General features: G+C 41.6%; 1 protein-coding gene across 2 annotated transcripts in view; it reads right to left on the reverse strand.

Moving 5' to 3' along the window:
- WDR64 (WD repeat domain 64) overlaps positions 1-26,471 on the reverse strand; it is a 106,455-nt gene extending 79,984 nt beyond the window's left edge. For both annotated transcript variants that reach the window (XM_084785885.1, XM_084785886.1), the window contains exons 1-7: positions 26,143-26,471; positions 19,312-19,442; positions 9,841-9,943; positions 8,193-8,296; positions 3,399-3,428; positions 1,613-1,723; positions 419-633 (exon numbers count right to left, since the gene is read on the reverse strand). In XM_084785885.1, the coding sequence (XP_084642011.1) occupies positions 419-633; positions 1,613-1,723; positions 3,399-3,428; positions 8,193-8,296; positions 9,841-9,943; positions 19,312-19,442; positions 26,143-26,287 (839 nt within the window). In that variant the 5' untranslated portion in view covers positions 26,288-26,471. The remainder of the gene's footprint in view (positions 1-418; positions 634-1,612; positions 1,724-3,398; positions 3,429-8,192; positions 8,297-9,840; positions 9,944-19,311; positions 19,443-26,142) is intronic.
- Between the last annotated feature and the right edge of the window lie 334 nt (positions 26,472-26,805).

The raw sequence follows: 26,805 nt of genomic DNA on the forward strand, positions 1-26,805 counted from the left end.
GCTTTTTAATTGAACTAAATCTGTCAGATACCTGTAGATTTTTAGCTACCAAAGGCACTGAAACAGAATTTGGGTTACTAATTATGCATTCCTTATTATCTTGGAATATTCTTATGATGAATATCTTATCTTCTTTTGTCTTTATACCTACTGAAACTAAGTCTTGCTATTTAGCTCATGCTGGCCTGAAACTCACTATACAGCCCAGGCTAGCCTCAAACTCATGATTCTTCTGACTCTGCCTCCCCAGGGACTGGTACTATAGGTATGCATCTCCAAGACTAGATTAGACATGGCTTATTCAGCGTTGAGGTTCAAAACTACTGTGGGTCTCACGTTTCATTTCACTATACATACATATAACTGAACAATGTCTGTAATTATTAGAGCAAAGGGAGCACTCATGTGATAATCTTACCTTTTAAAGTTTTTAGAGTCAAGGACCTGAGTTTGTAATTTCTTTTTGGTTTTTGCCTGCTTTAATCCGAAGTCATCGCTGTTTACAGTGAACTTGCTCACAAACCCACCATCGTCCCCCAGGAGGATGTCATCCCTGCAGAGCTGGTCAGGCAGTGGCACCACACACACACACAGCAGGCAGTGGTCCATGGGTTTTATGACAAAATAGTGCTCCTGAAAGCAGAGGAAGGTTTTGAATTAGTTACACACACACACACACACACACACACACACACACACACACACGCCCACACATGCACACACACACACAGAGTAAGAGAGAGACAGAGACAGACAGACATGCATATGCACACACACACACACACACACACACACACACACACACACACACACTGGGAGAGGAATAAAGAAAGCAGCATGCATTGTGTGCAGCAGAAAGGGCAGCGACATCTTTCTAAGTTGAAAGCTACATCTGGAAGCTACCACGGGGCAGAGGGCCATTGTGCCTAGATAGCCCACCTATGGTGCAGGCTGGAGGATTAGAGGAAGAAATCATGAGATAAGGAAGAGGCTTTCTCTGAGTTAAAAAATCAAGGCAAATGGGAGAGCCTGAACAAGAGAACACGAAGTCCAGTGGGTAGGGTTTAGGGTTCTGAGATAAGTAAGGGTTTCTGAGTTGGCTCCAATCCTGTGAGAGTTTATAACTTACGCTTCCCTGAGGATGCTGCGCTGGGGATAAAGGCTTTGAATTTAATAACAAGCATAATAAAAAAAAAAAGATAGTGCTTGGATTTGTAGAAGGATAGAGAAGAGCAAACAAATGCTATGCTGGCGGGACGATCCCTGGAGCCACATGTACCAGTAAAGGGTAGACTGAGCAGTGTGGGGAGACTGCCCTCCGCAATCTCAGAAAACAAGATAAAACTAAAATCTAATAGCAACGACAGAAACCAAAAGAACTTCCCCCTTTGCTCTCAAAAATCAACACAAAATGAAACCTGAATAAAGTCCTAAAAGAAATCAGCATTCCTTTTCATTTCCGGGTACCGATGCTAAACTCCACCATCCTGGTTACTTAGTGATTTCTCTAACATTATAACAGATATTCATTAAACAGTGCCTGGGCTCGTATTCTTACAGGTATTAACACACACTCTCATTTTCCCCCCTACCATTTCTCTTGGCACAGTACCTGGCTGTTCCCTTGAGCTTTATAATCCCAGACGATAATGGTCCTCTCTGTAGTGGCAACAATTCGCTTTAGCTGGGTGAGGTAATCACAGCCAGTAATCCAGGAGGTATCCTGATAGAAAAGCATAGAGTTGGAGACCTTGGGGCCACAGATGACACTCAAGTGGCAGAGAACACTTGTCTGGCATGCGCCAGGCCCTAGGAGTAGTCTCCAGTAGCACAAGACAGATGGGCCTGGACATTGAGAATCCAACGGTTTTCCTTCTGTGTCAAGGTACTGGATAGCAGAAAATAGGTTATTGACATTACAAGTCCCATTTGGCAGTAGTGCCTACAGTGCATCGCCCTCTTTGAGCGGGATAAGGAAAACAAGGGGTCCCTTCAATCCCCCTTGCTTCTCAGTCCCACTAGCTGGGGTCTGGTTCAGACAGATGTGAATTGCTTGTTGGGAGAGCAAGGCAGCTGGATGCGCAGCCAGCACCTGCACCATTAACATCAGCAAGACCATTTATTCACCTGGGCAACTAGAACCCTGGCTGTGACTCAGCAAGGGCTCCAACCCTGCTGCCTGCTAACACTTTGCTCTAGAGATGCTCTTGGGGCTCAGTGGCCTCTCCGATCACAAGCCAAAGCCCTTGAGTCTTTCCTGGGTCAAGACTGGAGTCAGGAAGCTTCTACAGGCATCAGCACCAGCTGAGGCTAAGCAGAAACAGCAGCTCGGATTGGCCGGAGTGCCAGAAACTTCTGTGTGCACTTGGGAGTTTCTGTAAGGCCAACAGGAATCCTAATGGGTTAGTTCTGTGACAGAGATGGAGGCTGAGAGGTTTGACAAGAACTCAGGCTCCCTTAGTAGGTAGAGTGTTGTCTCTGAGTCATTTAGTGCACCCACTGGGTGTACGCAAACAAGGATAAGAGAAAACAAAAAAACCCCAAACTTCTGCATTCCCCCATCTCTGATAAATCCTCAGGGCGGAGGGTGGGTCGGAAAGCAAGACTCTGCAGCTCTCCCTCTGCAGCAAGGCTACTACTGTACATCCTAGAGGCGTTCAATAAATGAATTACAAAATTGTACTCGAATGTTTATGGCATTTTCATGCTGAAAATGTTCCCAAGTTATTTCCATGTTGTTCTCATAAGTTTGGGTGTCAGTTTTGGTAAAACAGCATTTAATTAAAAATCAGAAGCTTTTAATTAAAACTCCAAGAAGTAACTAGTTTCCAAGCAATTCTCTACAGATAACTGAACTCCAGGAAGTAACATTTGGGCCTTTACTATTATTCAAGGCTTGGCTTTTTGAGCCTAGTCAATAAATATAAATTTGTAATCTTTAAATATGATTTTAAAAATGTTTTTTAAAAACCTTTGTGTAGGGTGTGTTTGTGTGTGAGTTCCATAATATATATATATCATGATGCACATGTGGAGGTCATAGGTCAACCCCAAGGGTCAGTCCTTCCCTTCCTTCTCTTATTTGATGATGCATATACCAGCCTAACTGGCTGCAAGCTTCCTAGATCTCTCCTGTTCCCACCTCCCATCTTATCCTCAATATAAACATGGGGACAACAGACATAGACTACAGCAGCCAGCTTTACATGGGTCCTGGGGACTCTAACTCAAGACCCCATACTTACATAGCAAACATTTTACCCCTTGAGCTATCGCTCCAAACTTTTATATGCAGAGCCTACTCAAATAGGCACTCATAAAGATTCTGAGTAACCACGGAAGAACCATCATTCCAGACCTAACTTTTACTTACTTAAAAAAAAAATTGATATACTTACTGTAACATTGGTGCTGGTCTGAACTCTCATCTGTGGATACAGACAAAATCTAGTTTAGAATCTCCACTAAGAATCAGAGTGCTATGGTAGCCCACAATCTCCCTGGTTTAAGATCCCTTTTCATCCTACCTGCTGAGAGAATTCCTTCCTTCTTTCTTTCTTAGATTCACCTACTTCTGGAAAATAACACAACTTGGTTTGCAGGGAGCAAGACTTCCATCTTTATGCCTGGTGCTTAGACATGGTGACTGTCCTCTTGATATTATTATTTTGTTGTTGTTGTTGTCCCTCCCACATGCCAAAACCTCATTTCCTCCCAGCCATTTGGAGCAATGTTTATCAAAAGTTAGAAATGCAAAATACAGCAAGCACAAGAGTTGTTCAAAGAATGCTAAATAGAGTGATACAGACATGTGGACAAGGTACAAAAACAGGAAATGTTTCATTTGAAAGACTTCTGTTCAATTACTGGATGCCTTAAGACATTCTGACCAGGGTCCTCCACTTAAGCATCTATGAACAGTGTCCTAGGCACTGGGCTAAGTGTCATAGATATGTCAGCCACGGAGATCTAGTAGGTAGCGGTGGCTCTCACACCATGGAGGCATGATGGCTGCTACCAGGATGAAGGCAAGGAGCTGAGGTAACCCAGGGATGCGGTTTCTTCTGTGTGCTCAGAAGGTCTTGGTAAAAGGGTTGGAAATGGCTTCCCTAAAGGAATGGGAATAGGGCAAGGAGAGCTCAGGGATTGTTTTTCATGGAAGCCACAGACCGTCTTTGATCAGAAGAGTGCCAAGAGGCTTTACACTCAAGGGTCCTACTTCTGGATGGGGGAAAAAAACTAGTATTGCAAGGAAAGTGTTTAACAGCAGTCCAGAGCACTGTGGTTTCCTTTTACTTCCTGTGTTGGTTAGTTAGCATCCTCAACTTGAAGAATCTCCTAGGAGATGCGCACAACTGAGAGGAATGATCTAGCAGAGTGGTTCTAGCCTTCCTAATGCTGCAACTCTTTAATATAGTTCCTCATGCAGTGGTGACCCCCCAAACATAAAATTATTTGTTGCTATTTCATAACTATAATTTTGCTAGTTATGAATCATAATATAAATGCTGGATATGATAGGGGTTTCTCAACCCACAGTTGAGAAACTCTGATGGAGTTTAAGTTTGCCTGATTCCAAGAACGTCTGTGAGAGATTGCCTTGATTGGATTAACTGCTGTGGGAAGACCCATCTTAACCACTCTCTAGGCAGGACCAGTCCCTGGGTGGAGATGCTGGATACCTTAAATTGGAAAGCAAGTTGCCAGCGTTCATTGTTCTCAGATTGATACTACGTATGGTAGCAGGTGCTTCAAGCGTCTGCTGCTTTGACTGACCATCACCATAGATCGTAGCTTCAACTGTGAGCATAAATAAACCTTTCCTTTCTTAAGCTACTTTTGCCTGGGAGTTTGTTACAGTAACAGGAAAAGAAACCACCATATTTTCGGTGTATACGAGACGGCTTTTTAATACCCCCACCCACCCAAGAAAAATCCGTGCCTGCAGCTTGCTTCCCGTTGCTTCATATGTCTGGTGCACATTGCTGCCTATTCCACGCACTGTGCAGGGAGTATGCAGGAGGGAGGAGCAAGCTGCACACATCTTCCTGTACTTCGAGAAGAAGAATGTGAGGATAGATTGGCTCTCCACCAGAACCTGCCCAATTGACTAGGAGGGCTGCACTCTTCCGGTTGAGTGTGGAGCGCGCCTTAAAGGGGCGATGTAACCTGGCTGTCTGCCAGGATTTAATAAAGTGCCTGGCTGGCTGTGCCCTGCCTGCGAATAGACACATGCCTGAGTCTGCAGCACAGGGTGTGCATTGGAAGGATAGTTTTATACAGCGAGTATATTCCAAACTCTAAATGAGTATATTCCAAGTATATTTTAACAGGAAAAGTTGGAGGTCCTCATTTACTCCCAGACATCTTATACACTGGAAAATATGGTAATACTCCCTCACAGTCAATTTTGGTGGAAACAACTTATTTAAAGTTCCCTTCTTAATGGAAGGACCCAGAAGGTCTTGGAACCTTACAAGAAGACCATCAAGGCTGGCGAATCTGGACCTGGGGTGGGCCTGCTCAAACTACTGTACCAACTAAGGACAATGCATGCAGTAAACCTATGGACAGCACATTCTCCACAGCTGTGTGGAGAGCAGGGACTGTCTCTGACATGAACTATGGTACCCCCTATTTGACTACTTCCCCTTGGTGAGGAGGCCTGGTAGCACTCAGGAAGGGGAAGCAAGCTATCAGGATGAGACCTGACAGACTGTGATCATATGGTGCAGGAGGAGGTCCCCTTCTGTCACAGGCCTAGGGGAGGGGAAAAGGGTGAAAGAGAGAGGGAGGAGGGAATGGGAAGATACAACTGAGGGGATAACAACTGAGATGTAATTTCAATAAATTATTTAAATAAAAACGTTCCTTTCTTTTTCTCATCATCCTTAGGATTTTTATTGTCTTTAATAGCTTCCCTTTTGCATGGACTGTTGTTAATGAAATTTCCAGTCTTAATCACCAAGAAAACCCTTAGTGTCATTCATTTTTCCTCCAGTAAAACCTAAATCATATGTTTATCTATTAAAAAATATCTGGAGCTATTGATAGCTGCTTTTAAAAAGTGATCTCTGTGACCTACCCAAGGATTCATGGAATTTTCTCCCATAGTGACCCAGCAATGCTTAAGGAATGCAACAGTCAAAATATTGTTTCTAGTTTACCAAAGCTTAACATAGGTTTGAAGCAATCTTTTCTCTCCAGTCCCATTGTGTGTGTGTGTGTGTGTGTGTGTGTGTGTGTGTGTGTATGTGTGTGTATGATACATACAAGAGTGTGTGAGTGCTTGTACATGTGTGCATACCCATGGAAGCTCTGGTCTATCATTGTACACCTTATTTTCTTAAGTCAGGGTCTCTCTCTGAACATGAAGCTCCCCTTTCAGCTATGCTTGGCTGGCCTAAGTACCCTCCCAGGATGCAGCTGTCTCTAACCTCCCCACCCAGCATTGTGGTTACAGGCACATAAGGCCACGTGGGCTATTTTTATGTGAATACTTGGGATTCAAACTCAGATCCTTATGCTTGTAATGAATGACACGTGCCACCTCCTTATGCCCCTAGTTCCTTCTTCCTTTCCTCCTTTCTTTCCTTTTCCCTTCTCTCTCCTCCTCCATCTCTCCTTCTCCTTCCTCCTCTTTTTTCTCTCTGTTTTAGGGTTCTGTCACAACATTTTATAAGAAATAGAGGCAACTTTCCATGTGTCTGTGAGTTGCCATGTTCAACTGTAAACTTCTCTGTGGTGGTGGTTGTTTTGTTTGGACTGTGTGTGAAGCATCTCAGAGGAAGCCACTTCACTGTCCCACAATCAAGGACTGCTTTACAACACCAGTCGTTATTTTCCTCCTTACAGTGCTTTATGGAGGCCATCTTAGTTCATTTTTTTTTTTTTTTAAAGAAATAAAGGTCCATACTGAAAAGGGAGCTGATGCTCCAGATGCTCCAAGGGGAGAAAGAAGGAGCTAGAGAAAGCCTTTGTATAAAAGAGGCCAGTTTTCTCATCCTTTGTTTACCATATTCACTGCCAGAATTTTCTGGGTTGTTCACAGCAAGGCTAGCAACTAGATGTGTTGGCTCATTTAACCAGCACAACTACTTAGGGATGCGGTCTGGGGCCTGAAGACGTTAAGTATCACACCCATGTGTGGAGCAGACTGGACAGCAGGCTCTGTCCACACACCCCATAGCCCAGTTCCCAGACCGTCCTTGCCTAACAACCTCATTGCCATAGAGGTGATCTTCTGGAAAACTCCATGAGTTGAATGTTACTGAAGGACTAAAACTGATTTGGAAGTGATTATTTCAAATGCGTTTTTCTTGTGTAAATAAAGCCCATCATAGTGTTCAGTTAAAAACAGACTTGGAATTTTACTCTGGCTATTTACTAGCAAGAATGTATCTCTTTTTTTTTTCCACATTGAAGATGTTATATAGGACATGAAACCACATATTCTCTTGAAATTTGTCACATTTTAAAAAATGAGAAAGCTAAAATTTGTGAAATATTAATAGTAACAATACCTTGCTTTTCTAGAGCAAATTATTATTAGCCAGGTGTTGGTGGAGCACACCTTTAATCCCAGCACTCAAGAGACAGAGGCAGGGAGATCTCTGTGTGTCTGAGGTTAGTCTGGTCTACAGAGTGAGTTCCAGGACAGCCAGGAATACATAGAGGAACCATGCCTCAAAGAGGGGGTGGGGAGAAAGAAAAGAATAAAAGAATTTCTATTTGTGTTTCATCATTGAATTTGATCTTCATATTGCCCCCCTTTTATCCCAGTGTGAAGACACAAGGCCCATGAGGTACCCTACTCAGCATCACAGAACACCAGGTGTCCAACCTGAGACATTTCATCCACTCCAGGGCCACTATCCTCAGAAGATCCTCTATTACTTGTCAGGCATTTGTTTAGAGTTTTATCTGAGTAATTATCCACATCAATGCTTTACATGGTGGATGCCACATGCCTCCTTATGACTCTGAGAATCAATACCAAATGCATCAATCAAACCTCCAAAATAACCCCAGAGCTCAGCAATCCCCTTATTACTACTTATTTTACTTTTAAAACAACACTGAAATGTTTGTGTGTTTTCTGAAATATTTGGATATTGTGTAGATAAAACGGAACACAAGAAGAGAAAAGGGGAAGATGGAGAAGGTCGGGAGGGACCAAGCTTTCAAGTTACCTGGCTATTAAAGACTGTTATTAATCCTTTCTGAGATGCTGTTATCAATAAATCCAACTGTGGGACCTTCACAAGGCATTTGATCACATCTCGTCTTCTACTACCTGTCAAAAGAACACGATTAACGTCAGCGTCCAGAGGCCCTGAGATTCATTTGTTGTCAGTCTAAAATAAGAAAAAGGGAAAAGAAGACAGCCAGCATTTTTCTAGCTTGGAGTTACTTAAAACTTAGAATAAACCCATGGGGAAAAAAAACCCCGCAATGGCTGCTAGGCTTTTAATTATCCTTAGAGACATAATACAAATACAGAGCATTTCAGCTAAATATGATGCATGAATTCCCAAAGAACCTGCAGCTCCTTGAGCCTACACACCCCATCATCCGTGCACACCCACCGCAGCAAATACACACAACTATGGGCATATTCCGTAGAGAATGGGTTTTCTAAACGTCATTTGGAATCATTTCTATTTTGAGATTTCTCTCAGCTCTTAGTGGTCTTTGCTTTGAAGTGTCACCGTCATGGTGTACACAGACTAGAGTCATAACACTATCTCAGGCTTTCCATTATAAAAGAACGAAACTGCCTTAATGCTGTTTTCAGGCTTCCAAAATCATTTTGTGCATTTGGGAAAATAACACTAGATACTTTGATGCTCCTGCACCCTTCCACTGACTGAAGGGAAAAGCTGCATACACGATACTTCTCAGGATGAATTAACTTTTGTTTGATTGGATTTTAGTTTTGGGTGTTGCCCAGGCTGACTACAAACTCATGGCATTCTTCCTGCCTCAATCTCCTGAGTGTTGGCATTACAGTCTGCTCCTTGGTGGAGTAACTTTTTTTTTATCATTGTAAACACTTAGAGAAGAAAGGAAGTGAAAGGAGTAGGTGCTCCAATTACAAGGCACTCATAAGACAAAAAAAAAAAAAAATGAAGCTAGTTATGATCCACACTTTGGATACTGTACCAACTAAGCTATACCCCTGCCCCGAGACGCATTTTTAAAGGAACACCAGACTCAACCTAGAGTATCCACCTCATCTCAGTACATGAAATTAAATGCTGAAGGAGGAGGAGGCTCTAGGCTTTCTCTCTTCTCTTCCTGACTCTTTCCAATCCAGGAGTGAGCAAGGAAGAAAACCCAGGGTCAACAGTGGTGTACTCAAGTCCCCCCAGGTCAAATTCGAAAAGAACAGACGACATTTGGAAACTGGGAAGGTCCTGAGTTGAGCTAACACCTGATCAGACTGGCTCAAACTCAGTTTCCAAGAGTGTCTTCAGAGGAATCAAGCGTAGGAGGTTGGGAGGAGCTATACTTGGGGACTCTTCAAGAATGCTGTAAAGACACACAGTTCCCTCTGGTGACCCTGGAACATGGACCAATAGGATGCCACCATAGAGAGACTCAAGTTGAGGCCTGAGCATCTTCACTCTCTGACTTCCTTCATGCTCACATTCTGTAGTGTCTTTCAGAGCAAGGATGAGCTTTTAGTTTCAAATGGAGGTAAAAACTGAACCCAACCTGCTACTCCTCTCTCTTATGGGGAACTGAGCAAGTACATGGCGTGAAAGATGATTCTTTGGAAACCGTATGTTTCTGATGTTCATCCTAACTTGGAAAATAAAATAAAATAAAAGTCACCTGAAATCACAACTCGCTGTTTTCTAGACACAAGGAAAACCAAATTTTCTTCATCCATATGTGAAGCAAGAGAATCGTCTTCGGAGGAGAAATATCCAAAGATCTAAAATTCCAAACAACAAAGTAAACATGAACAGTGTCTCAGAGCTGGTGTCCAGCAACAACAGAATCTGCGGCAGCTGGATTCAAAGTCTAACTGAGATGAAATAAATACATCTTGTTTTATGATATCAGAGGAGAGAGTCCCCTGTAATTCAGTGGTACTATGACATTCAGCAGCTTTTCACTGATGATGAGGGATTTCTGAGGAGACACTGACATCTTTCCTGGGGAGTAACCAGGCACCAAGTTGATGTCCTTGCTCAGACTGAAAGATTGCTTAGCGTCCTGCCCTTGTCTGAAAATAAAGTCAGCCTTCATCGGGCAGGGACTCAGCTAGGAGCGTCTACCATGAGTGACTAAAGCTAACTGTCCTCTGCGAATCTTGCTGGGTCAGATTTTTCCTCCTAGCAAAGGGAAACTTCTGAATATAAAAGAGTTTAGGTGTTTTGGTTTTCTTCCTTAGCTGCCCACTTTCGAGGTGCTGCATGAAAATTAGCTACCTTGCTCTAAGAAGATGTTCCAAGTGTTAAAAAAAAAAGGGATCTTTGTGAATAAATTATCAAATTGTTTAAGTTTCCAAATCACAGGCATTTGGAAAACATTAACAGCTGTAAGTGAGGCACAGTGACACAAGCCTGGGCTTTAATTATTGAAAGGCTGAAGAGATATTTGAGACTAGTTTAAAAGCCAACTTGGACAACACAGGCAAAGTCTGTCTCAAAATCTACAAGCAACAAAATAACTCCTGTTAACTTATTAGTAAGCAGAAATAATTTTTACCAATAAATGAGAATTTTTAAGGGAACTAAGAATTTTGAAAACTGTGTGTCTGTGTGTGTGTTTGCGCGTCCACATGTGGGCGAGTGCACATCAATGACAGGATCTATTCTCTCTGTCTCTCTGTCTCTCTCTGTCTGTCTCTCTGTCTCTCTGTCTCTGTCTCTCTCCTCTCTTTCCTCGTCTCTTCTTCTTCTTCTTTTTCTTTCTTTCTCTCTCTCCTCTCTCCTCTCTCTCTCTCTCTCTCTCTCTCTCTCTCTCTCTCTCTCTCTCTCTCTCAGCTAAGGCCTCTGACTGAGGCTGGTGCTCACCCATCCAAACAGGGGTTTGGACAAAGACCTCTGGGGACCCCTTCTACTACTTCCCAGGTAACACTGAGTTCCCAACATGCTCTGCTGCTGTGCACTCTGTGGTGTGGATGCTAGGGACTCAGAAGTCAAATCTCCATGCTTGCAAAGGAGGCACTTTACCCTCTGAGTCAAATCCCCAGCCCACCCACCCACCCACCCTTCTGTGTCGTTTCTTTTCTAACACTACCAAAATCAAATGGCCCCAGCCTGACTGTAAAGAAGACTTCTTTATTAACCCATAGTTTCATAGGTTAGAGTCCAACATGGGTCTCATCAGCTCACATCTAAGAGATAGTAAGAAAGTGTTTTTACTGGAGTCTTTGGGAGAATCCATTTGCAGTACCATTCAGGCTGTTGGTGTGAGCTTGCTCTGTATGCTTAGATTCCAGGGGCTTCTACAGTCTTAGAGCCAAGGCTTCCTTCTCAGCAATGGCAGTAGAGGCTCAAGTCCCCCAGTGCTTGAGATCTTTCCCCTCACTTCCTCTTTTGTTTTGAAGGACTTTGAACTACCTAGATAATATAGGATTATCTCTCCATGTTAAATTCCAACGATTTAATCCCTTAAATTCATCAGCAAGTTTCTTTTGCAATTACTCAGAACAGTGACTGATTGACCAAACGGGGACCAGGACTCTTGGGAAGGAGGACACTTTTGTATGCCCGCATTTCTAAGCACTACTCAGCACAAATAATACATGTTTGGCAGCTTATGTAAACCTGAGACAGTCAGTAAGTATGGTTGGATCACAAGGTGAAATGGCAGTGGGACCGTTATTCCTCAGATCCATGCATACGTTTCAGTGTTTCTTGGGGTGGAAGAACTCTACACAGCACGGCTAATTCTAAACTGTGTGCTGTGTTCCCAATTGCTTTGAATTGTTCACACACATCCATTCACCCTGATTTGTCACTTCTGTAGAATCACTGTGGCAATAGTGACAACGTTTCTTGTCTGGTCAACATCTGGGAAGAGATATGTGGAGAACCATGGGAGCCACGCCCACCTGCAAGGCAGAATCACACCATTTCAGTACTTGGAAGCCAGTTCAAATCCTGGCTCAACTGTCAAGTAATCACAAGGTCTCAAACCAGTGTCTGGAGTTCTCTGTGCCTGAGTTTTTCCTATCTGGAAAATGATCATCAGTAAATGACACACACACACACCCTCTTTAAACAATGATGTGGGTGATTAAGTTTCTCAGTTATTAGGGAGAATATAATATACTTGGACAGTGCCAAGTGCCAGACAGGAACTTAGCTGATGCCAACATGTTAGGTTTCCAGGAGCACTACAGGACATGGAACTTAGGTGCTCTCCCTGCCAGTTACAAGTCATCCACTAAGTACCTTTACAGTCTGAGCACACACGTCAGCCATGTACTTTGTCATACGTTTCCTTTAGTGCCATAGCCATGTGGATGTACATGCCACATGTACTCCTGCAGACATTACTGATTTTGACAAGATATGAAAGTAGAAATGTGAACAGTTGAAAAGAAGAGGAGGGCTGGAGAAAATGGGAGGAGACAAGAGACAGCAACAGGATAGTGAATATGATCCCAACACACTATCCCAAATGTTTGAAAATATTATAATGAAACCCATCATTATGTGTTACTAATATATGCTAAGAAAATGTAAAATAGATGATAATTTTGCTACTTTCACACATAACAACTGTTACATTGCTTCCTAACTTCTCAAGGAAGCCAAACGCATCTAATCATTGAAAATCATTCAGGAAAATTTTTAGATATGACAGGTAAGCATCAAAAGAGATGTCAAAACTCATTTTGAAAAGTTATGTTCCAAGGCGGGAAATTCTATGATCAAAGACAAATATTTCTTATCATGTTGTAATGAACAGCAGCTTCGAGGACCTTCAGTTTTTTCTTGAAAATTTCAATTTCAGGCTAGAAACTGTAACACAGTTTGAACACATTGCTGGCCTAAGTACTTCATGACTATCAAATCCACTGTAACAAACTATTCATTTTCTTTTAACAGTGCAATTTCCAGGGCTTCCTTATGCTTTCGGCAATTAAAAAAATGATTATTTAAGGAACATATGTTCAGTGTAGAGCATATGGAGAAGGTGAAAAGCAGGTAGATAGAATAAAAACGTGCATGCAACTTATTTTTTAATCTACTCTAGAACATTCTTTTAACATTTTGAAGTTAGCAAGTATAATTTTAACTTTGTCATAATTTACTTTATATTATATCTGTCTTGGGAAGCCTGATTGGCATTGGCTATGGACCCCCAAGACCAAATTTTTCAGCACAAAGATGATTTATGTGCCCTGGAGGGACAGAGGGCATGGATAGGAGACAAAGACAGGAGATGGAGGAAGAGGGAGGAGGGGAAGGGTACAAGGGAGAGGGGACAAAGGAGCATGGGAGAAGGACAAAGGCCCAGAGTTCTGCCTCTGGGTAGGGGGGAGACAGATGTGGACTATAGGCGAACAGCAGTTTATAAAGGGGAAAGAGGAAACCCTGTGTTGGGATGAGGTGTTTAATTTTGATTGGACATGTTAATCAGGGCAGCCAAAAGGAGGCTTTTGGTTGCTGGACTTCAATAGTTTGATAGCTGGACCTTGGTAGGCAGTCTCAGGAGGAAAGAGTGACCAAATAAGGGACCAGACCTTGGGGGGCTAGCTTTAGGACTATAATCTAATGGAGTTTAGTAAGGCAGAGGGAACTGGGATGAAAGGCAAGGCCTGCCAGGGCCATGCTCGTCACACTCCAGCTGAACCTCCCTCTGCATACCAATTCTTGATGCCACTCTCCTTTCCTGTGTGTGGGCGCCTATAGACCTTGTACCTTTGATAGAACAGCTGGTGAGCGGTCTCTGATGAACTCTGTGGATGTAGGAGTTGGCTGAGCTTTGAGGGATCTATGCAGGATGGCCAGAATCCCTTCACATTATGGAGCACATTATGACTCCAGCTTGAATTACAGTGTGCTCCTGAAAATCTGTCTATATGCTCCCCCTCTTGGTTTCTTTTCCTGTTGCTGTAATAAAGTATTCTGATGAAGCAATTTAAGAGAGTTGGGGCTTGCTTTGGCTTGCATCCCCTGTAACAGCAACCAAGACACAGCAGCAAGCAAGGAAAAGCCTGGTGGCCAGAGCAGGAAGCCACTGGTCAAACTGCATCCAAACTCAGGAAACCAGGAAGTTGCACTAGGCTAAACAACACTCCTCCAGTAATTCACTCCATCCCAAAGTCCACAGCCTTCCAAGCCAGTCTACCATGTGAGCCTATAGGAGACATCTCATATTTATATGACAAACGCTGCCTTCTAGCAACACAGACTAACATGGTGGTGTGGAAAAAGTAGACCATGCCTATACGGGACATTTCCCTGATTAGCTTTAGAAATCTAAGGCAATCACACTATTCAGATTTCCTGAGTTATTGTATTAATTCTAAGAATTCACTAGTCATATTATATACACTCCTCCAAATGTATTTGCGTCTAAACTTCGAAAAAGAAAGTGCAAGTTCTTGTAGCGCTGCTGTGACAAAGAGGTTGATACTTTGGAATCGGATTTGCACATGTTTGCAATAGTGTGGCTTTCTATAATCTGCACGTGGATCCGTTGTGAGGACTAAAAGGGAACCTGGAATTTGTATGAAAAAAAGAAGAGATTTTTATGGATGTAAGGAGATTGTGCAAAACTGGAAGGAGCAGAGGCTGCAAAGGATGAGGCTCTAATTCTCCCTCTCCACAACCGAGAACCAGTGCAGGTTTACTTTAGAATTATAGTCCATTTCACCCAAAGGTTCTCAGTTACTGTGGAGCCCCGTGTGCACACTTCTACCACCCATGTAGCACCATGTCTTACTGTTCTGCAGTCATAGAACATACGATCCCTGGGCCCCCTTATAGTACGTGATATGAAGCTTGCATTTTCAAGACAACAGTTTCAGTCAATAAAAATGTAAAACACATGCTTCATGCTAACATTAAAAAAATCCATGGACTTTGAAATGGAAGAAGTCTGTTGGGTTTTGGTCTGTAGTTTCAGGGACCCAGGGAGGTGAAGGATGGATCTGGGAGGAACTGGAAGAGGGGTAAATGTGATAAAAACACATTGCAAACAATATTCAAAGAATAAAATGTTATTGTTAAATAAAAAACAAAACAAGATGCTACCCCAAAACACAAAGTTGGAATGGAATCTTCCAACAAATGTGGCTGGGTGAGGTCTTTTTACCTTTCCACTATTTGCCAATAAAAGCCTGACCCCGATGATCATAAGGAATTTACTTTGTTCTTATTTTGACATTTTCTGTGCTGTGCAATAGAAATACAATATAAGCCATATATATTGTTAAATCTTGTAGTAGCTACATGAAACACAGATATAGCAAAAATGAAATCAACTTTATTAGTGTACTTTATTTAACTCAGAATGCTGAAAATGTAATTTCAACATTTAATCAATATTAGAAGTCACTGTGAAATGTTTTGCATTTTTCCATACAGTGTTTTTGAGATCTATATATTTTATATTGGCAGCACATCTCAACTCAGATAACTTCCAACATTTGGGGATGATGGGGCAAAAGGGGGGCTCTTCAGCATGGCAGTCTATCTAAAGCATCTATGGACTCAATTCCCAGATGGTATCTTTCCTATCCGGGCTTTTGTGTGGTTTTCTCACTCACTGAAGATGAACTCAGTGTCTCCCATTCTTAGTCTAAGTGTCCTGCTGTATGTGTGTGCTTGTGCCTGAACCATCCACGCAGAGAGCGCATACTCATAGCTCAGCCCACCTGTGCTCAGTGGACCGGGTCTCCTATCCTTCATAATATCCGAACAGTGCCTTGAAGGATACACAATGTATCCTGAGTCCAATTCACTCTCATTTAAACAGCATCAACAATAATTCATAGTAGGTTCCAGAAAGACAGGGTGTCACTGTATAACATTCCATTAACCAACCTAAAAAATCTCTACCAAAACCACCACACACCTAAAGTTCTAAGACATCACAGAAACTTGGCCACAAACAGAGGATGAAGATGCCAACAGTGCCCCCTTGGTATGTCATTCCCAGGAAAGAGAGAGTTGGAGGGAGAAGGGGAGTAGGGAGGGCAACTTGACAATCAGAATCCTTCACCTCTGATTCTTGAGCCTTATGGTATGATCTGTATTCCTTCCTATTTCTGTTTTCTGCTAGATTATATATTTTCATACACACACCAGGCATGTCCAACCTCTACATGTAGCTCTATTGAGTGGAGAATATGAATGCAGCCTAACATGAAATTATAAACTTACTTCCAATACAAGAATTTTCATGCCATTTTTGTAACCCCATTGCGAGGTAAGCTTTATAGACGATAACATCATCTATAAATGTCCAAAGGTTGGACACATCTGAACTGCTTTAGTTTGAAACATTATGTTCAAGTATGTCCTAGTGCTTGCCCGCCAGGCGTTTTACTCAACGAGCCATCTCCTCACCCCTCATGTTTCCACTGGACAGCACAGAGAATGCCAAAATAGAAAAGAACAAATTCCGACAAGGACAGGTTTTCACCTGAAAACATTTGGAGACCTTTTGATATAACAGTCGAGCAAAGAACTAAGTTAAAATCGTGATTTCAATTCTTGAAAAAATTAAGACCGAACATACTTTGGGGATTTGCCACATGGTAAAATTTGTGCACTAGTGTGCAGCTGGCCAAGCTTTGTAGGTATTCACAAGCAATTTGTGGGAAAGGTTCCCAATTTGTACAAGTTCTTTTGTGAGTTTTATTATCAAAGCTTTTATGGGGTTTGTTACACAGTCATTAAGGGTAGATACAAACTTTCTCATTAGTGCTTTGAATGCCTTAATGTGGCTGTCTGGTTATGCCTGAGCCATCTCAGCAAGGTGAGTATTCCAACCCCAGTTCAACCTTCACTCAGGAAGCCAGGGGTATTTAAAGAATGAGGAAAAAAAGATAAAAGACATAAGGTGCATTGGAACTCAGTCACAAGAATGTTGGGGTATTGGTTTTTTTAGACAGCAAGGGTGTAAATTCTGTCAGGAACTTGTGAACTTAGGCTCATTCTTCTCCAGAGGATCCTCCAAAGGAGAGCACAGCTGAGCTAACCACTGTGGATGAGTGAGAATCCCATTTCCCAGACTTCTTGCCAGTGGGAACTGTGACATAATGTAGGATTTTTTCCTGCTCTTAAGTTGCTAAATGTATGGCCATTTGTTCTAGATGCACAGGGAAAAAGAAAGGAAAAATAAAAACGGGCATCTTTATCAGCTAATTTCCTTTCATTTTTACCCTGTTTGGTAATTCTTTTAAAAGTAGGGGCAGCTGTGGGGTTTTTGTCACATATCTTCCTTATTTTCATTTCACTTAATCAAGAAAAAAGACCAGGTAGTAAATAGTGAAGGTTCACAGGCTCTTAGCTGCCTGTCCAGGCTGTTTTCCTCCTCTGGTGTGTCTCAGGAGCACCTGAGGAGCATGTGCAAATGACTGGGCTGTTGTGCCTAAGGAGCTGATTATAAAATCTGCATGCGTCCAGCTGGGGCCTTAGGCTTTCATTCGCTGCCCTCTGCTAAGATTATAGCACTGTTTTCCCTCTTAAGCTGGAAGAAGATATCTACTTTGCCTTTTCTACTACTGAACCATCCCCACTTTTCTACTGAGAAAATTTTTAGTGGTTAATAACGTTATTTAAAACTTCAGCGTTTCTGTTCATCAGTAATATTTGCTTTTTGGTTTCTTTGTTCAACTGTTATTTTAGTCTCATAGAATGATTTGGGTGGCTCTTCAGTTTACAGCACGTTAGTAAAATATTCATAGCAGTTATATCCTCTTAAGAGTTACAGAAGCTCTTTTTGTTTGGATTTTTTGCTATGGCTGATTTCAGGTTTTGGGCTCCCTTGTTTTTATAAGTTTCTAAATTTTATTTTATTTGACTTATTGATGTGCTCTTTTAAACAAAACATGGTCAATTTTGTGAGGGTCTATATGTAGTCAATAAGACAAACCTTTCCTAAGTCTGGTGTTCATCAACATTCCATTTACACATGTCCATCAGATGTAGCAACTGCCTTGGTAAGAGAAGAGATAGTCTGAAGATACATCCGTGTCCTTCCCTTCAGTCACCAGACTATTGAAACAATTGGCCAGGGAGAAAGAAATTTCCCTAGGAATCCCATTCTGGGGGAAGGGAAAAGCTGGAACCCTGGTACCAAAGGAACCTGCCTCCCAAGAAGACATTTCTCACACTTCTAGCAACTTGACAAACCTCACAGGACAGACTGAAGCTTTGGCAAAGACCTGTCTGTGATAGGCAGAACCAGACCTTGATCAAAACTGTTTTCTAAGTATCTTTTGCCCTCTATTTAAACCCAAACTTCATATCAGTACCCCCAAAGACAGACTTGGGGGCTCACTTGACCCCTTTATTCCTCTTTCCAATGTTATGTCACTGAATATATCTCCTTTCTCTGTTTTTCCTGATCAATTGTCTCTCTAATTGACATGTTGGGAATGGGTAGCTGACCTTAGCTCCTTAGGGCTGCTAGAAGGCAGGCTTTGATGCCAACAACTCTGGAAATATTGCTAAGTATGACAGTCAAATATTCAAAGCCATCATGGTTTTTTTTCTTATCTATAGTATCCATCATAACTGAGAGTGAGCCAGATGTTTTAGTTACTTGCATGTTTGTCATTTTTGCATCAATATTGTGCCAATCAGAAAGCATTTTCAAGAACTGACAAAAGCAACTACTAAACTAACCCCTTTGCTTGTATCAATGACTTGAACACACTGAAAACATACACACACTGACAGTACTGAAAAGAAATGTTTCCTTGTCAAATGCAACAAAGCCACTTTATAATCTGGATTGTTATCAATAGCTCGGACAGATCTTCAAGTTGTTAGATTCATTGAAAAGAGTTACTCATGGCAGACAACTGTCTGTGAGTTCAAGGCCACTGTGAGTGCCAGCTCATCAGTCATCTGGGGATACATAGTGAGAAATTGATCACCTCCCCCTCCCCCCCAAAAAAAACACTCATTGACACTATGGCTAAATAGCTGCTCCTTTTCTTCGCTTTCTTGTGGGCTATGACTGTCTTTATGGCCGTAGAACAGTACTATTCTGTGTATACATTGTAGTTTTAGCTTTGGTGGGGATAACACTTGTAATTGCCTGTTCTGAACAAAGTCAGATGAGACCTGGTTTAGAATTATGTGCACATAAAGCAAGTACCTCACACCAGTCGAAAGATGCATCAGGATTGTTGCAGAGCTTCCTGTAAAAGCATTTAACATCTTGATTTTTCACTTCAGGGCCAAAGAGCTGCTGCACTGTGGCGTAAAACTTGTCATAATCAATTGCATCTGTGGTAGGGAAAGTACAGGAACATTTCCATCAAATTCCAAGGGCAGAACTTCACATTTCATGTACGTTTCCCATCCTATGGTCTCATTTCAAATTACAAAACTGACTTGAATGTTACCTTAAAGATATTGTTGTTAGAAACATTACTAAGCCCCCGGCTAGAATATCATTCAGTCAGAATAAATAATTTTGTGTTTTGGTGTTCAGGATTCTTTTGTGTTTCGGGTATGTTAGAAATCCTGTGCATGAATACAAAGATTTTTAAATCACTTTTTCTTACTATAAACAGGTTTACTAGTTGGAATTTTTCTAAGAATTTATCTTTGATGAGTGCACAGAGCAATTATTGGTCATCTGACATTATGTAAACACACAGACATACAGAAACAGACACAGACACACACACACACACACACACACATACACACACACACACACACACACATAAACACACACCATTACTTGAATCTTGATTTTTTTTTTTTGCCAAGTTTATTGATGTGTTTGGATAAGATTATTAAGTCTCAAGTCAAGAAAGGGTTAGATAAAAGGATTCCTCAAACCGTATAGACAAAATTCTATTATTTTATTTAACTAACACATATTGTATATATATTTAGTATATATTCAATATATAATATATAGTAACATTAAAATATTTTATACATACAGTAATATTCTAGCTAAGGCTTAGTTGTGTGCCATTGGACATAAAATGGAAAACTAGGCCGTGTTCACTGACATTACCAAAGAGAGAGGCATGTATAGTAAGCATTGTACATAAACATTGGCTCATTAGAACTTCAATTCATGTGGAGTTGGAATACTGCAAACCCAAAGCCAGTCATCACTTATTACCCAGCTGTTTGAGATCTCTTTGTTACTGCGTGTATGAACAAAGCCTAATCTCCACTAACTCCAAAGTTAAGAATGGTCTCAGTGACATCAGAGGCCCTTAGCAGAGGTCCCAACTGTGTTTTAACCATCTCTATGATGCTTCCATCAATGTATTTGAAAGGTAGCTTGACCTATGACCTCTTGTTCTCTAACTATAAGTCTTCATGAAACTATAATGTTGAAACATGGTATTTGGAATAACCACGTCTTTCTCTATAGGTCATAATTACTTTCTCCTCAAGTCAGTTAATTTTAGCATAAACTATTTATTTCCTTTAATATGAGCAATTTGTCCTAGAGATGGTTCAACATATTAAGTTAAAAATGTAATAAATCATATAAATTGACTTAAAAACAAAAGTCTCCTGATTCTCTCAATAGATCAAGAAAAATCATTTTTAAAAAGCCCCAAACCCAACATGCCTTCATGGTAAAGGTCATGGAGGGAACACACCTCAGCATAAAAATGCTATATGTGACAAACACACAGCCAACATCATCCTAAATGGAGAAAAAACTGGAAGCAATGCCTAAAATTAGGAATGAGACAGGGCTGTCCATCTTCCCACTCCCTTTCAATGTAGTGAGCACTTGTTAGAGAAATAAAGACAAAAGAAGGAAATTAAAGGAATATAAAGAGGTAGTCGAATTATCCTTATTTGTAAATAATATGATATACATCAGAGATCCCAAAACTTTTACTAGAAAACAATTTTTTTTTAAAGTGGCAGGACATAAAATCAACTTGAAAACTTAGCAGTCTTCCTACATGCCAATAGTGAACATGGTAAGAAGGAGATCAGAGAAACATTGCTGTTTGCAAAGGCCTCAAAAACTCTAGGACTAAACCAAATAAGGTGGTAAAGAACCCTCAGAATGAAGCCGGGCGTGGTGGTGCACGCCTTTAATCCCAGCACTCGGGAGGCAGAGGCAGGCGGATTACTGTGAGTTCGAGGCCAGCCTGGTCTACAAAGCGAGTCTAGGACAGCCAAGGCTACACAGAGAAACCTTGTCTCAAAAAACCAACCCCCCAAAAAACAAACAAACAAACAAACAAACAAAGAACCCTTCGAATGAAAACTTTAAGTCTCTATCACCTCACACAAAGCTAACTTCAAGTGGATCAAATGTGAAACCTGAAACACTGAAACTACTAAAAGGAAACACAGGCAATACCCTACAAGATACAAGTGCAAGGAGGAGGGATTCTATTAATAGAACTCCATTTGCTCAAGTATGGTGACCAACAATTGACAAAAGAAAACTTCATAAATCGAAAAGCTGATGTACTTCAAAGGAAACAGTCAACTGAGTGAAGAAGAATCCCACAGAATGGGAGAGAATTTTGTCAGCTACGTAGACAGAGCTGACAGAGAATTGATATCAGAATATATAAAGAACTCAGAAAACAAAGAATCAAGTAAACAAATGGCCCAATTAAAAAACAGCCTCTGGATCTGAACAGAGAATTCTCAAAATAAAAAACAAAAATTACCAAGAAATATTTTAAAAAGTGTTCAACATCTGTAGCAATCACAGAAATGAAAATTAAAAACTACTTTGAGATTTCATCTCACTCCAGTTAGTTATGGCTAAGACCAAGAAAACAAGTGGCAACAAAAGCTGGTGACGATTCGGGGAAATCACTGTTGGTAGGGTTATAAACTGATGGAAATCAACGTGGGGAAGTATACACAAAGAAACAAATAAATAAAAGGAATCCACCATATGATCCAGCTATACCATTACTCAGCATATGCTCAAGGACATGACATCTACTCCAGAGTTACTTGCTCAGCCATGTTTGTTGCCTCTCTATTCCCCATAGTTAGGAAAATAGAAACAACCAAAATGTCTTTCAGCTGATGAGTGAATAAAGAAAATGTGGTACACACACACACATACACACACAGCCATTTGGCAATGGCTGTGATATTATTGTCACAGCCAAGGATGAATGTGCTACCATCATCTAGTAAGTAGAGGCCAAGGATGTGATGGACTCCCCACAATTCACAGTGCTGCCCTACTAGCCCTCACACAGAGAACAAAGAATTATTTAGCACAATAGTCAATAGTGTCATGGTTGAAAAACCTTGGTACAAAAATGACATTTTCTGGTTTCAAAAGTCAGCCAAATGTTTATCTACCTAAACAGGAACAACTAGGAAGGCAGGGTTAGACCTGTAGAGAATAAATACATCCAAGTGTTAATGTAGCTATTATAAAAACACATGTTCTATCTGAAATGCACCTGGATGGTGGCTTGGTCACAGGTGACTTGAATTCTATTAGCTCATTGATGAGATCTAAGAATAATGTAACCAGGACAAATGTCTGTAGTCTACTTAGCCTCCTTTTGAGGCAAACACCTGTTTTTGAGCTAACCACCATCTTCCAGTATTTATTAATGAATACAAACATATTTGGATAGTATTATCTGCTTGGTGTAAGTTAGGGTTACATATTTTCCATTCCTCAATCTTTAAACTTTGTCCCATAGACATAGAAAACCATTTGTCTAGCAGATTGGTTTTTAATCTAATCTTAAAAACTCCAGAGGAAGGAATTTTGCACCATGGGTTTGGGTTTGCAAGCTTTTGGAAGAGAGCAAGGCTAACTTGTTTGTTTATCACATGTTTAAGGAGCCCCTGCTGACACCAGGCTCTGAGCTGGTCCTCCCTCTGCAAAGCCTTCAAACCACTTAGAGATCAATGGTCAAGGAGTGAGCACATATGAATGTGGCAGGCTAAATACAGCAGGTAAATTCCTAGAGACAGCAATTAATGCAGTAAGAATGTGAGGATGGCTTTGCTTGTGGGATGTTTGGGAGTGATTACAAAGAGGTGACATTCTGTTTTCTTGAAAAATTGGAGGAGAGAGGGACTTGAGAGAGATATCCAAGTTGGGAGAATGGCATACTTGGTCATTAAAATACAGCAAAAGAAACAATTTAACTGTTGTTGCAAATCACAGCTCCTACCTCAATGGGAATAAAAGTTTGTTTTGAGCCAGGGATGAGTGACCATAGTTTGGGAACAGATTCAAGTTGCCCTGAATAACAATGTGGAAGTGGTTAGCTTTCATAGTCACAGAACAAAAGAAAGTCATAAATCCCAGCATCTCTCAAATCAAAGTGGGCAAGGCTCTGCTGCAGGTTTAGATGCTATTCAATGACATCTTTAGCTTTGGGCTTGGTGAAAGTCAATGGTCTGCTATAGCACCCAAAGGTTTTGGGTGATACATAAAAGGGTACTAACTCAGGGGCAAGTGGCCACGAAATTCTAACTAAGTCGACCTGGCATGTGGAATTTTGTACATAGATTTTTTTTTTTTGAGAAGTTAAGTTCAGGCATGAGGATGCAGTTCAGTTGCTACAGTTTCAGTTCACAAAGTAAATAAGTAAAAAAAAAATAAAGTAAACCAAAACTATGACATACTTAGAAATACAGGAAAGCTTCTGACAGGATTGGAGGTGCCGGTAGCTGGTGCTGGAAATGCAGGTTGAAGCATGACTGGTGGGCGGCTCTGCACACAAGATGGCATGCATGGATTCTACAGGTAGCAAACCAGGAATATGGCAGAGCCACAGGAAAAGCTCTCCTTAGACTTATATAGGAAAAGTCTGGCTGGAAGGCTTACACTAGGTGTAATAACCTGAGAAGATTGTCATAGCACACTCAAAAGCAATACTAAACCCATGGCTCAGGAGGCTAGGCAGCAGCATTTATACCATAAGACATGGGCAAGAACACACTACAGGATGAAAGAACAAAGAAAAACAGAATGAGAATTGAACAAAACCAGAAAAGAGTGGCAAGACGGACACACAGGGGGAGGAGGAGGTGCTACTCAAAGCAGAGGCAGAGACCAGTGTTAACTCAGTGGGCTGCGGAAGGGGGAAACAAAGACCAACGTGATGGTGCATGCCTGGAATCCCAGCACTGAGAAAGGTCCAGGCTTAGCCTGGGCTACACAATGAGACCCTGCCTAAAAGAAAGAAGAGAGGGAGGAAAAAAATGAATTTGGCATCCATATTAGGCACTGAATAGATTTTAAGCAAAATAAAGGAGGGCCGCCTGGAGTAGATGAGAAAAGAGGCAGAGATGCTGTGGGGAAATTTAGTAGAAAAGCAAAGAGGAGACATGGAGTAATAGCTTAAAGGAAGAGAGAGTCAAGGATGCGACGCCAACACATATTTTTAGATTCAAAGGACAAGGCTGGTGGAAAGAAGGAGATTTTTGAGGTTGTTGCAGTAAATTGATCATATTGGAGAGGAGGGGAGGATTTCCGCTGCCTTAGGAAGTATTGGGATAGAGGAAAAGGGAGAGTGAAGGAATTCTAAGTTGGCCTGGCTCTCTCCTCTGAGAGGGAGTTTGGTTGAGGAGAGCAGAAACCCTATCAAGGACTCAGAAACATGGTGAGAATTTGGAGAATCAGCTGTAGCCAGGGGTAAAACAAGCTGACTGGAGGGAGCGGAAAGCCCTGTTGAGCACTTTCTAGAGAGCTCAGCCAAGATCAGAGATCTGGAGAGGATCCCAAAGGACCAGAAGCCTCCTGATACTTAAAGGCCTTGGGCAGGTGCCTCCTCTATCTACATCTCATTGTCTTCCCAAGCAAAGCAGACTTAACCATAATATTATCTGTTCATATTGCCACGCAAACCAAATGAACATATGCTTATTTAAAGGACCCGCAGATTATTAAACACTATTCAAGCAATACCTGCTTGACTCTGACCACTTAAAAGTTGAGAGTTTTACTTACATATGACTGTATTAACCAGCACTCACAAGCTGCCTAAGTAGCAGGTATATGGATCCTTCTCCTTTTATTACAACTTATTCTTTTTTTTTTAACTTCAGTGTAGCTTTTATTCTTCATTGCTGTCTTAACACCTCCCCAAAACTATATACTATACTGCTCCCCTTGGCTATGACATAACTTTGAACTTTACATTGGATTCTCTTTTAAATGTCTGAAAAGACAATATCCTCTGTCTTCAGCAGACTCAAGTCATTCCTACAGAGTGGCCCAGAGAGTGAAATCATAGTGAACCAGGAAACTTGGAGCTGTCTAGAAAAGTCCTTGTGGTCTCATGATGCCCTCGGCTAAAGAAACGATAGAGTGAATACTCGGGTCTGGGTTAGTGTTCCACAAGATTCATCCCCAAGACTAAAGCTCGGTCAACAGGCTTTGCCATGCCTGAGTTGTAAAGGAACCTTTTAAGGTGGGACTGATGGGAGGAAGTTAGATTATTGGGTACATGGCTTTGAAGGGGCCCTTGGGACCATGACCTCGTCCTGTCTATTCCAATTACCATAAGATGAACAGTTTGTATCACATCGCCCCGTCATAATATACTCTTATCACAGGCCACAAAGCAGCAGGCCATCTGACCATGCACATGAACCTCAAAAATACTTTTCTTCTTCTTCAGTTGATTATTTAGGGTATTTTATTACAGTTCCAGAAATCTGGGTGACACAGAGACACAAAGGGCCTCCTTCCACATGACTACTATGGGCCAGTGACTGATAGTGTCTGCAGAAGAATGCTTTCATGTCACTTAATCCAATTCTCCATACTACAGATAAATAGAAAGGGCTTTCTCAAGTCCAGCTAGATATGTGAGGGACAGAGAAAGAACTCAGGTCTCTGGCCCTCATTCAGTGTCTTGGCTTTTAAACTACACTGCGTTTCGATGATAACCTAATACAAGGCCCTTAATACAACCTCCCCCGCCCCGCCCAGTTCTAATCAACAAACTCCAGATGGACTCCCCGTAATCATCCATCTTACCCTCTTTCGGGATAAACAAGCCTGCTCTTTCATCCTTTTTCTGGGCTGTTGTCTGTTCAACCAATTTATCGAAATCAACCAAGGCTGCTCTGAAATTTTCAATCTGCAGTGCAAGGCTGAGCCGCTTTTCATCCCTGCTATCCATACAGACGCAGAGTCTCTTATTTCTGTACAGAAATGATATGGCAAATGTGCCAATGTGGAGTAAAAAAAAAAATTCTAGTTCTTATATCCCCATCCTATGGGAACAAGGAGTAAGTGTTGCCCCTAGGATGTTAGCAGGAGGAAAGCTGGAGCCTGCTGCGTTTCCTAGAGACAGAAGTGTTAGTGTTCTGTCCTCAGAATGTGAGCATTGTTCACCAGGTGAACCTCACTACATCATAATATCTCTGTATGTTCCACGCAGACCGAGAGGCACCTCCTGCAGGGTGTGTGTGTGTGTGTGTGTGTGTGTGTGTGTGTGTGTGTGTGTGTGTGTGTGTGTCCACTGAGAAAATGGTTGGGTAGAGGGAGGAAACTAGGCTTCACTTTCCTTGGAATGAGTGTCTCTTCTCACACCCAGCCGCCTGTCTCCCTCCTGGTTCTAGGGGAGTGAAGTTCACACTTGCTCCCATAGCTCTCCTGGGTATGGAAATCCAACTTGTGAGAATGAAAGTATATTTC

The sequence above is a fragment of the Acomys minous genome, assembly GCF_964271855.1.
Source record: "Acomys minous genome assembly, chromosome: 1".
Classification (NCBI taxonomy): Eukaryota; Metazoa; Chordata; class Mammalia; order Rodentia; family Muridae; genus Acomys; species Acomys minous.